The sequence below is a fragment of the Polyodon spathula genome, chromosome 43 (genome assembly GCF_017654505.1).
Source record: "Polyodon spathula isolate WHYD16114869_AA chromosome 43, ASM1765450v1, whole genome shotgun sequence".
NCBI classification, from domain to species: Eukaryota; Metazoa; Chordata; class Actinopteri; order Acipenseriformes; family Polyodontidae; genus Polyodon; species Polyodon spathula.
Genome location: NC_054576.1, coordinates 1,647,170 through 1,659,832, shown reverse-complemented (window position 1 = coordinate 1,659,832; position 12,663 = coordinate 1,647,170). Strand labels below are relative to the sequence as shown.

Genomic DNA, 12,663 nt, shown 5'->3' with positions numbered 1-12,663 from the left:
TTGCTTATACAGTCGTGATGAAAGTTATTTGCTCTTGAGAGTATCAATATCTGGAGTTGTATAGAGGCTGCCTGTCTTAACATATCTACATATACACAAATACTGTATATATCTATTTGCTTGGCTTGGCCACTTTATTAGGACCAGTCTGTCTCCCTGGTTGGGTTTAGCATGGCCTTGGTGTCGGAAAGGTTCTCCTGGTATACCCTGGGTCCCTCCATTATAGAAGGCTGTGTGGTCCAGTGGTTAAAGAAAGGGGCTTGTAACTAGGAGGTCCCCGGTTCAAATCCCAGCTCAGCCAATGGCTCGCTGTGTGACCCTGAGCAAGTCCCTTAACCTCCTTGTGCTCCGTCTTTCGGGTGAGACTTTGTAAGTGACTCTGCAGCTGATGCATAGCTCACACACCCTAGCCTAGTCTTGTGATGGTGATCTGCTATGAAAGGCGCTATATAAAAATAAAGATGAATATTATTATTACTCTGGAAGACTGAACCAGTATTTACCACCCAACAATGCCGAACCGTGATGGGTTCTTTTAAATAACGCCCCACCTGCCAGCATTGTGACCGGTTCGAGGAGCATGAGAGAGACTTCTTCCACGGTCCCCACAATGGTCTTGATCCTCTGTACTGAATATTGATGACTGAGTGGAGCCCTGGAGACACCTTCCAACACCTTGTGGAGTCAAGGCAATGATAAGGTTATTAGGGACAGGTCCTATTAAAATGAGCAGGCAGTGTACGTCGCACTGTTTTGCATTTCTAGAAAATTGCTTATCTGATTGTGGTGAAACTTGCTCAGGACTTTTCTTTACCCTGCGCTATCGAGCCCATCAGAATATGAGGCTGTATGGTGGCTCTAAATCAGACTTGCATTTTCCATGTGCATACAGTGGGTGTAAGTCCTTGTGCATTTATTTTATGATGGTTTTATATTTATAGCCTTGGTAGTGTAAAGCGTGTTTGTGTTTTTTAATCATGCGTGTGCTGTATGTATTGCTAGAATATAATGGGATGCCCACTGAGAGAAAGACACTAGTGTTGTAATAGCCTCATCACTGTCAGCAACGAGACAGTGCGGGGAAGCAAAGGCAAACAGAATGCTTGGGTATATAGCCAAAATGTACAGTACAAATCAGAGGAGTTCATGATGCTGCTGTATACTGCACTGGTGAGACCACACTTGGAGATCACAGCACCAGAGAGACATAGTTACCCTGAAGAGAGTCCAGCAAAGAGCAGCCAGACTAATCCCAGTGCACAAAGGAATTCGTATGCAGAGGGAATCTGTTTAGAATGAAGAAGTCTTTCAAATCTTAAAAGGAGTTGCCAACGTTAACCCTAACCAGGACTTTAAGCACAGCACAGAAACCGGAGCAGAGCCCGCAGAGTTGGTGATTAGGTGGACTTTCGAGACGGAGGGCAGGAGACAATGGGTTACCGAGCCATGCTGATCATGCCGAATCACCGAGATCCTTTAAAAACAACCTGACCGAGTGTTGAGATCTGTCAGCTGCCAGGATCCTCTCATTTGTGAATTTTTCATATTTCCTATATCTTGATTCAAAAGCTGTTTCTGCACATGTGCCGTATCAGACCTGACTAAAGGGTATTCCCATTGGGAATTTGTTTTTGTTGCAATTAAAAACCGTACATCTTTGAACAGTGTGTGCCTTTGTTTTGTTGTACAGTACAGTGAATGTTTTCCAGTCCCCCTTAACTTTTCATGATGTTTGCAATCTGAGTGTTTCTTGTTGCAGTTATATTTTTCACAGTTGCTCAAATACTATGTCTTTATATTGTTCAGATGCTAGCTATGAATTAGGAGCTGCTCTTCAGTTCTAGTTGCCTGTCATAGATGTAGGCAGGCTAGATCAGCCAGTGTCTTTATGTTGCTAAGCGTCAGCGCCATCTAGTGCACAGCTAGGGTATTGCCAGCAATACACTGCCAATGAACAAAATGATCACTAGGTAGCTTGTATTTTTACAAAGACACCTGGGCTCATACATCTACCTACATCTATAACTGGCGACTAGAACTGAAGAGCAGTTGCTGAACTCGGTCAAAGCACTTGTGTACTGTACTCAAATATTGTTGATGTGCTGTTTCTTGCATCCTCTAGGGGATAGAGTGTTGCACGAGGACAGGTTAATGGTTACTCAGGGTAGCTGTACTTGTAGAGAAAACATGTTTTGTTCTGAGTTTTCACCAGATGGAAAAATGTTAGAATATGTTGGTTAAGATGAGTCTGTTATTTTCGTACCAATACCAAGATACTTACTCATTTTTAATTGAATTTATATACCTAGTCATGTTTATTAAATGGCCATGTCTAACAATCTGGACAGTCGGCAAAGTAAGTGAAAGGAAGGCTGAATTTCAAGGGAGTACATTGCAGGAAACTGCTTCCTTGTGTGATTGTGTGGGTGTGATAGTTAGTCTTGCTCCTTTTTCAATGTTTGTTTTTCAAGAGGTCACAAAGTACTGTAAGAAATCACTCGCCTCTTAGATACTGGGTTGGGGTTCAACATGGAGCAACATGAAACCTGTCAATCACACATCAGGCTTCAACACTTAGTCCTGACCGGATGAGCCTTGAGTGAGTGAGGTGCGGAAATATTCAAAGTCAACAGCAAACTGTCGGCTATGCTTGGAAATGCTTTACTCTAAAAGATGAGTGATTCATTATAGTACTCGCTCTGTGAAAAATAGCTGTTGAAAAGGAGCAGTCTTGGGGGCGAGTGTGAATTTGCTATATTTCTCTAATTTTCTATAGCGGAAGTGGAGCAAAGCTGTCTCTTAAACTGTGAAAACAAAAAAAGTTGTGTGTGTGTGTGTGTGTGTGTGTATATATATATATATATGTATATATATATATATATATATATATAAATTTACTGTGTACTCTGAAAGCTGTATCAGTCTATATAAAGTGCAAATTCAACTGAATTCTTGTTTCGTCTTGTTTATTGTATTATATAGAATTGGCTTCAATAATTCAGACAGTTCCCTTAAGTTTCAATCCCTTAGTTTTATACCTCCTATCTAATTTACAGAGAAACATTAAACTCCTAGCTCTTTTTCATAGATTTTTTAATTTCAGTATTTCCCATATGATACTATAATGCACATTTTTATTGCCTGCGTGTAGTATCTTACACTTTTTTATATTAAATGTCATTTGCCATGTCTGCCCAGTTCTGAATCCTGGCATATACAAAGTAGCAGTATGTGCAGAAAAGTAAATTTATAGGGGAGGGGGGAGCGATGACTGTATTTTGCCCGCCCATGCTTTTTGCTCTGTGCGTATGCACTATTACTGCATTTGAGAAAGGAGAGGGAGACTAATGAAATTAATTGAAGACTGAAGTTGATGAGGAGCAATTACTCTCCGCTGAACAAATTAAAATGGTGTGCTGCTTTTTATATGAAAAATTAGAAAAAGCAGGTTGAGTAGAGGATTTATACTGGACCCTGACGCCCCCGATAAAACAAGGGCGTGGTTGTACAGTATTTTTTTTTATTTGTTAGCCTATTTGTTTTTCACTTTCATTTTTGTCTCTCACTATATCGTGGCCCTCGAGATATATATATATAATGGAGCAGATTTATACTGAACCCTGACACCCATAATATATCGAGTGGGTGGTGTTTAAGTCAAACTATGAAGATATGAAACAGAGTAACAGAAGTAGATTGGTGTAAAATAGAGAAAGCACCCACAGAGAAAGGATGGCTGTTTTTAAAAATGTAGTACTAGTGGCGCAAAACAATTACATCTCTAAAGTAGACAAATCTAAAACAAAAGGGTTTAATAGATCAATTAAAAATAATATTTAGAGAGTAAAAGGCACCAAGAACAAAGTACACAGAAAGAGTCCACGGAACTGCAAACGCAAGTCAAAAGGTAAGTTAGAAAGGCCAAGAGAGAAATAGAAATGAACATTGCTAAGGGAGCTAAAACCTATTCTGAAGTATTACTACCAGTATTACAACAGCAAAAAACAATCAGGGAGAAAGTAAAATGTCTAAGAGATACAAATGGCAACATCATAGACGAGAGAAAAAAATAACAAATATATTGAATGATTACTTTTCACAAGCTTTTACAAAGGAGGACCTGTTCCTATCCAGTTTTAAATAACTTTAGCATAACAGAGGCAGAGTGTTAAAGGGACTAGGAGCTCTTAAAATAAACAAATCCCCTGGGCTGGATGAGATCCTCCCAGTAGTACTCAAAGAAATGAAAGAAGTAATTTACAAACCGCTAACCAAGATCATGCAGCAGTCTCTTAATGCAAGGGTTTTACCAACAGACTGGAGAATTGCAAACATAATACTGATCCACAAAAAGGGAGACAAAACTGAACCAGGTAACTACAGACCAATAAGCCATTCTTATATTATATATAAACTTATGGAAACTATAATAAGAGCCAAAATTGAAAATTGCCTATATGGTAACAATATCCTGGGAGACAGTCAGCATGGTTTTAGGAAAGGGAGATCGTGTCTAACTAACCTGCTTGAGTTTTTCGAGGACGCAACATCGACAATGGATAATTACAAAGCATATATGACATGGTTTATTTAGATTTCCAGAAAGCTTTTGACAAAGTCTTGCTAAAAGATTCGTTCTCAAACTGAATGCTCTTCCTAATCTACACTAATGACTTAGATTCTGGTATAGTAAGCAAACCTGTTAAATTTGCAGATGACACAAAAATAGGAGGAGTGGCAAACACCGTTGCAACAGCAAAGGTCATTCAAAATGACATTGTAGAACACGTGATTATAAAATCTAACACTAGTATATGCTCTTTCAAATAAACTTGTTATGATTTTGAATGGGCGGTTCATAAGAACAATATTATTGGCATTGCTTGTGCCCCTGCACCTCTTTCTTTACAAATTAAGCACTGGTTCCAGCCTAGTGCTCTCGGGCCAGTTACCTCCTGCTTCAGCTGATGGGAGAGGAACAGGTGACATCCAATGCTTGATGTCTGTAAGGCAAGTAGCTAATAACACCCATACAGAAGAAATTCCTGGCTTTAGGGACAAATATAGCTAAGTATCACCAGCATAGCAATGGAAGTTCACTCCTTGTCTGTGGATAATGTCACCTAACAGTAGAATCTATAATGAAAACAGCAAGGGACCTAGAATGGAGCCCTGTGGAACACCACAGAGAACCTCAATAGAGACAATGACTCGGGAAGATCAGGCTCGAACCCTGCATGATTATTACTGCCCATTATGGGTTACGCACACAAGCCAAATCATTTGGTAATTAAAGTAAACAGTAAAGAATAGACTTCGCCTTTGGTGGCGGTAGCCTTGTTCCCCCTTCGCCTCCCCCCTTGCTCTCGCTTCCTTCCGTTCTGCTCACTCCACCCAAAAAAAAGGTTACAGTGATGAAGGAAAATGTCAGGTCCGGTACCCTAGCTGTGAATCTGACAGATGTACCACTTTATAAATACTTGCTTCCTTCCTCTAAACATTGAGACAATAACCCACTAATCCCTCAGTTTCAATTGAACTTCGAGAGACCAAGATGATGCCAATAATCCTGACTCTACTTTTCTGTAAGTATTTTGGTTTTATTTGAAAATTGTTACTTTGTGATCGACTTGTCATGTTATGACAGCTCTGAATTTGAATGCTCAGTGTGTGACACTGCAATGGTACACTGAAGGGGCAATGGCAGCACAAGTATAGGGCAGGAATGGGACCTTAGTGTGCTCACTGTACAATAAATAAGTCCTTCCATTTTATAACTTCCACTCTGTCTCTGGGATAAACACTGCTAGTGTGGTAACCTTAAACATGTACACCATCAATATGCAAAACAAACAAAAAAAAACAGAAAAGACGACAAAAAGTTTATTTGGGCTTAAAAAAAACTGTTTGGCAACAGTAAGAAATGCACCTTCAGTTTACTGTCGTGCGATGTTTTTAAGTTAGAAACCTTCCATTTTAAACACACTGGAGAGAACATGTCGTTATGTTTTATTCTCCAAAATAAATACCACAGCATTAAATGTTGTTAATAGCTCTCTTTTATCAGGTAGTGTTCCTAACTCTTTCAAGACTGCAACAGCAAAACCACTGCTCAACAAATGTTCACAATCTCAGATCACAATGTTCTTAATCACTGCAGGTCTATTTCAAAGCTTCCATTTCTGTCTAAAGTTTTAGGAAGAGGAGTTGCCGAGCAACTTAACACATTTCTTGCAGTTCATAACACATGAGAAATTTCAGTCTGGGGTTCGGCCTTATCATAGCACGGAGACAGCACTTGTTAGAGTGGTTAATGATGTCCTGTTATCCGACACGCCGTTGGTTCTTATGCTATTAGATTGAAGCGCTGCATTTGTCATTCTGTTTTAATTGATCGCCTTGAAAATCTGGTCGGGGCTGTCAGGTTGTATTTTGTCTTGGTTTCGATCCGATCTCTCAAACAGGTCGCAGTTTGTTACAGTAGAGGAGGAGACCTCTTTCTTGTCAAAGGATCCCACTGGGCTCAGTTCTTGACCCAACCCAGTTTTCTTTGAATACTCTGCCTATGATCAATATTATGCTTGTCTATGAGGTTGATTTTCATTGTAACACTGATGATACACAGCTATATTTATCACTGAAACAGGGTGACATCTCGACTGTAAATAGGGTGCTTGAAAACTTTTTAACCCTAAACTCAGATAAAGCAGAAATGATTATTCTGGCATCTCGGAAACAACAAAATAACATGTCTTGGTCGCTTATGAACTTAAAAAAAAAGAAAGAGAAATTTGGTTGTGATCTTTGACCCGCATCTCTCTTTTGAGACACACATCAGGAATATTACTAAAATATTTATTTTTATCATCTAAGAAACATTATTATTATTATTATTATTATTATTATTATTATTATTATTATTATTATTATTATTATTATTAATTAGTCATTTAGCTGACGCCTTCACTCAAAGCATTGATAAAATTGACCGGTGATTAAGTACGTTTCCATGAAACCAGATACCAGCAAGAGCAAACAAAGATAGATGACTTTAATATTGCTGCTTTACACTGGTATTGAGTGCAAGATCGTTATCAGAAATGAAATGAGACACATGCAGGGACTACAAACAAGTAGATGCAAACGTTTGGAGAGAACATCCATTTATTCATGAGCCACATACAGCACTGGCACAATATGAGTTGGGTTAATATATGTGGTACAGCAATGCGTCACGCAAGGCAGCAATGTGCTTACAACATCTGCAGTCTAGGTCTGCAGGATTATAGTGCCTTCCTGGCACAGAATCTGTATGAGTGTGTTTATTGAGGTGGTTTCACAGCGTTGAATGATAGTTGTTCTCAATGGGATTTATTTCCAGCTTTCAGACATGAACCCCACTGAGCGTGAATGGGCTATCTCCAACCTATCCCAGTGACGGCATCCCAAGCCCACTTCTTAGAACTCCCAAAAACCAGATTCTAGAACTGGGCTGCAATCAAACAGATCAGGATTGCTGATCTCATTCACAAAATGTGTAAATGTGTTGCTGCCTTATTCCTGGCCTCTGTACTTTGCTTATTTGGAAATGACAACATAAATTAAAAAGAACAAACTATGCAACCCCTTGAAGTGTGGTTTCCTGTTCTTACTTCTGTGAAGCGAAGGTCACGTATTTCATCTACAAAATGAATACAAACATGCCACTCGTCCTTGTACAAAGTGTTATACAAAGTGCAGCAATTTGAAAAGGTATTTTACAGATGTTACTTTGAAAGACTATTTGAAAACCATTCAGGAAACTATTCTTGATTGCTTTCAAATAAGGTAATGCATTTAAAAAAAATATTAGATCACGTTTATAATAAGTTATGTAAAGACATTTTTCAAAGACATGGCTTAACTTCACAGGGGAAACAAAGTCATTACTAAAACACAAACAGACATTTTTCCCCCCTACGTGTAAATACAATTGCAAAGTTAAAAAGCAAATAAGATGTGTGTGTGTGTGTGTGTGCTCTCGCTTGCTTTCCTTGCTCCTTAAGCCTAATATCTGCTATTAGCTGCTGTTACTATTTCATGTATTATGTTACTATCATGACTTTACACTGTATTTAATGTATTATTTCATGTGTTATGTACTTTCCACTGTATATAATGTATTATGCATTTATTTCCTCTTTCCCACTGTATCATGTATTATGCATTTCTCTATTTGAAGTATTATGGGTTGTCTTGTATTTATTGCATCTTCTAAAGAGCTTTGTGATGGTGTTCCACTATGAAAGGCGTTATATAAAATAAAGGTTGATTGATTGATTGATTTCATCCTGTGTTAGCACTGGGCTGATTTGCATTGGATGAATGCTCTCTGAATAAATTTCTGAATCAATCTAGCGTTGTTTCAAAGCGCTAACATTTAGGAATACATACAATCAAAAGAGCAAAAGCTACTTCATAAAACAAGGATCATTTAATATTACTGGTAGAGAGCTGTCTTTTTGTTAGTGCATGGTCTTGTTCCCTCAGCACCTTGTTTTAAGAACATAAGAAAGGTTATAAACGAGAGGAGGCCATTCGGCCCATCTTGCTCGTTTGGTTGTCAGCAGCTTATTGATCCCAAATTCTCATCAAGCAGCTTCTTGAAGGATCCCAGGGTGTCGGCTTCAACAGCATTACTGGGGAGTTGGTTCCAGACTCCCACAATTCTCTGTGTAAAAATAATTTCTGTTCTGAATGCCCCTTTATCTAATCTCCATTTGTGACCCCTGGTCCTAGTTTCTTTTTTCAGGTTGAAAAAGTCCCCCTTGGGTCAACATTGTCAATACCTTTTAAAATGTGCAGTATTTGAATCAGGTCTGCGTAGTCTTCTTGCCTTTTAAACCTGGGTTAATTCTGGTGGCTCTTCTTTGCACTCTTTCTAGAGCAGCAATATCCTTTTTGTGGCGAGGTGACCGGAACTCAACACAGTATTATCGAGATAGACAATTGTTTCTCTTTTAATTCTGAGTTTTTTTTTTTTTACAAAACTGAAATCATTCTTCAAACAACGTCGACTACACCACCTGCTGTGGGCTGGATTCTGAAATCCATGCTCTCCGGAATAGGCTGACAGGGACAAATGCTTTAGTGTGGTATACTCTTCTATGAAATTTACAAACAGATATAGTGCTTTGTTGTGAAACAAAACCATACCAAATCACAATACAGATAAATACTTATACTAAACTCCCTCCATAAAATTAACACTGATCGATTCTGAAAATCGATCAGAATTCTGATCGATTCTGTAGTTTTTATTTAAAAACCAAACTGCCTTAAATGTGCTCTGACTATTATTATTATTATTATTATTATTATTATTATTATTATTATTATGATTATTGTCAATACAGTGTACCTATTTTCATTTGTCAGATGTTGGAGGGTATGCTGGGACAGAAAATGAATCTAAGAAAGTGATCTCAGAGTCATACCAAACTCTTCTCCCTGCTCCTCGCCTATGATTAACCCTTTAACGTTTGTGTCCCGATTGCCAGGCAGCACCAACCTGCGTGTGGCGAGTGGAGACAGCTGTTCAGGGAGAGTGGAGCTCTATCACCAGGGTGAATGGGGCACGGTGTGTGGAGACGGCTGGGACCTGAACGATGCCAAAGCCGTCTGCAAGTTTCTGGACTGCGGCTTTGCTAAATCTGCTGAAAGCGACAGCTCCAGGTTTGGGAAAGGGACCGGGAAAGTTTGGTTTAGCAGAGTGAACTGCACCGGGAAAACAGCCAATTGCGACCAGGAGAAAGACGCTGGCGTGGAATGTGCCGGTGAGACTGGTTTGCAGAGATGCAACACTCCGTTGATTAATGATTATTATCGATATGCATTTGTTTTGAGAGCCTCAATTAAACATTAATTGGGGTATTTTCCCATAGTTTACCATAGGAGTGGCAGACAGGAGATCGAGACGAAGGCTGAAGTTGAAACACGCAGGCGCGCAGGTTTATTTACGCACACACACACACACACCGTACATAAAAGCGAAATTAACACTGTACAAAAAATGCCGTGAAAACAGCCTGCGCTACTCCCTAATGCACGGAGATCCCCCTTATTCACCTCGCTAGACTTTTAAGAGAATTTGAAATCCCTGAAATAGTGTTCAATGTATTAACACACCCCGACTCCGGGCTACTCGCACGCCCGTTGTGGGTTTCGCTTTATTTTATGTTCTGATCCCGGGTCACTCTCACTGCGATCAGAGGATTTTCCAGTCAGGACCTTTTTAACGGGACCTTTTTAAATCTGCAACACACCGACCTGCTAATTATCCACAGCAGACAATCTCTCCCAGGAGCGTCAGCTACCCTACAATAAAGACGCTATTTACAATGCATTTACACAGAAGCTCCTCTTCGTGTGCAGAGCTCCAGACACTTTTCACAAGGGTCATATTGTTTGTTTTTTAATAACAAGTATATCGGTATCTTAAATCCCTCAGCTGTAAATTCAACACTGAAAAAGGCGACCATGACACATCAACTGTATGCACAGAACAATATAAAATAAGGAATACAGTGAGTAGTTTAATGCAAATTATGGTGTTTTAAGACAACAAATGAGGTGTTAGTATCATATTAAAATGATTTACAGACAGATCTAAGTAATGGTTTCCATTTAAAATACATTTATCCATTGCTAAATGTGTTTGGCATGTTTTTAGAATATATGTCTATCATATTTAAATACAAATAGAATATTTTTTCAGTATATTTTAAGTGGTTGAATATTGGAATGTATTCTCATCCTCAGGAGATCTAGTCTCAATATTGAAGTTCATCACAATAACCAGTGGGGGGCGCTGTGCACTGAAGGCTGGGACCTGAATGATGCTCGGGTGGTCTGTCGATCGTTGGGCTGTGGTGAGCCTCTGTCTACTGAAAGGGGGACACGATTTGACCAGGGGACCAGACAAATCTGGCTTAGCAAATTACAATGTAACGGGACAGAATCTTCAGTTACCAGTTGCCAGAAATCAGAATTCAGAACAGCACTGTGATCATGAGATGGAAGCTGCTGTTGTGTGTTCAGGTAAGAAGGTTTTGTAACGGACTGCCAGCACAATAACACATCTGCCATTCTCTTTAATGACATAGACTTTAACTTCAATCTAGAACATTTAAAAGGGCCAAAAACAAAGGTTACCAAATAATGTGTGTTTATTGCCACTAATGATATCAGAGAGAAATTCAAAGCCAAAACAAGAATGAAACATAAATAATTCAGGATGGTGATAGTGAAATAGAACTAATAATAACAAAAAATACTTATACTAGTCCCTTATAAGTTACTTATAATAATCTTACTTATAATAATCTTACTTATAATAAGAAATTATAAATAGATATATATATATATATATATATATACACTACCGGTCAAAAGTTTTAGAACACCTCAATTTTTCCAGTTTTTATTGAAAATTTACACAGTTTAATTTCTCAATGTACTCTGAAATTAAACCATAGAACAAATAAGCAATTGGAGATAAAGAAGAAATCATGGAATCGTTTTGTTTAACAAAATTTAATCTAAATTTTGGCCTCATCAAAGTAGCCACCTTTTGCAGATATAACAGCCGAACACACTGGTGGCATTCTTTCTGCAATGGAAATCAAATGTTGTTCGGAAAGTTCTTCCCAACACTGTTGCAGAAGTTCCCACAAATGTGTTGCACCTGTAGGTTGCTTTGCTTTCACCCTTCTGTCCAGTTCATCCCAAGCCAGCTCGATGGGGTTTAAGTCTGGAGACTGTGCTGGCCATTCTATGATTTGAAGCCTACCGTCTTGTTCTTTTCTTCTAAGGTAGTTCTGACATAGCCTGGAGGTATGTTTTGGGTCATTATCTTGCTGTAGAATGAACCCCTGACGAACTAGACATATACCAGAGGGTATTGCATGGCGCTGCAAAATGTTGTGGTAGCCGTTTTGGTTCAGGGTGCCACTCTGTACAAGTCGCCGATCCATGTTTGACAGTTGGTGTCACACACCAAGGAACCATCCTTTCGCCTACTCGACAGCGTACAAAAACCCTGCATGATCAACCAAAGATTTCAAATTTTGATTCGTCGGTCCATAAGACCTTCTTCCAGTCTTCAGTAGTCCACTGGTGGTGCTTCATGGCCCAGGCAAGCCTCTCTTTCTTATTTTGCCATCTTAGCAATGGCTTTCTTACTGCCACTCGACCTGTCAAACCTGCAGCTCGAAGTCTTCTCTTCACAGTTGAAACTGAGACTTGCTTACTTCGACCAGTGTTAAGCTGTGCTTGAAGCTGTTGTCCTGTGAACCACCTATCACGCAAGCTGTTGACTCTCAGAAACTTGTCTTCTGATTCTGTTGTGGCTTTGGGTCTGCCAGACCTCTTCCTGTCAGAGTTTCCTTTTGATGGTGTAGGAAACTATACTCACTGACACCTTGGCTTTTTTTGCAATTTCTCTAAAGGAAAGACCTACACTTTTAAGGGTTATAATGGTCAGTCTGTCTTCCTTTGTTAATTGCCTTTTTCTCGCCATTATGATAGCAATATACTACTTCCTGCAGTACAATATTGTCTAAATAATGCTTAAGAGGGTGTAGTAACACAGTCTGTTCCAACACTGCTTTTATACAGACAGAG

General features: G+C 39.2%; 1 protein-coding gene across 1 annotated transcript; it reads left to right on the top strand.

Moving 5' to 3' along the window:
• The first annotated feature begins 5,417 nt into the window (after window positions 1-5,417).
• LOC121305431 (scavenger receptor cysteine-rich type 1 protein M130-like) lies at window positions 5,418-11,307 on the top strand. The gene is made up of 3 exons (XM_041237085.1): window positions 5,418-5,585; window positions 9,540-9,815; window positions 10,801-11,307. Exons 1-3 carry the CDS (start codon window positions 5,555-5,557, stop codon window positions 10,872-10,874), a joined length of 381 nt encoding a protein of 126 aa, XP_041093019.1. The 5' UTR covers window positions 5,418-5,554; the 3' UTR covers window positions 10,875-11,307.
• Window positions 11,308-12,663: the final 1,356 nt, after the last annotated feature.

What these genes read in the sequence shown, in the direction of transcription:
- LOC121305431 (XM_041237085.1), top strand. Translation starts at nt 5,555, where the DNA reads ATGATGCCAATAATCCTGACTCTACTTTTCT. An exon ending in AATCCTGACTCTACTTTTCT is followed by an intron (nt 5,586 to 9,539) that starts GTAAGTATTTTG and finishes CCCGATTGCCAG; the next exon opens with GCAGCACCAACCTGCGTGTG. An exon ending in CGCTGGCGTGGAATGTGCCG is followed by an intron (nt 9,816 to 10,800) that starts GTGAGACTGGTT and finishes TCTCATCCTCAG; the next exon opens with GAGATCTAGTCTCAATATTG.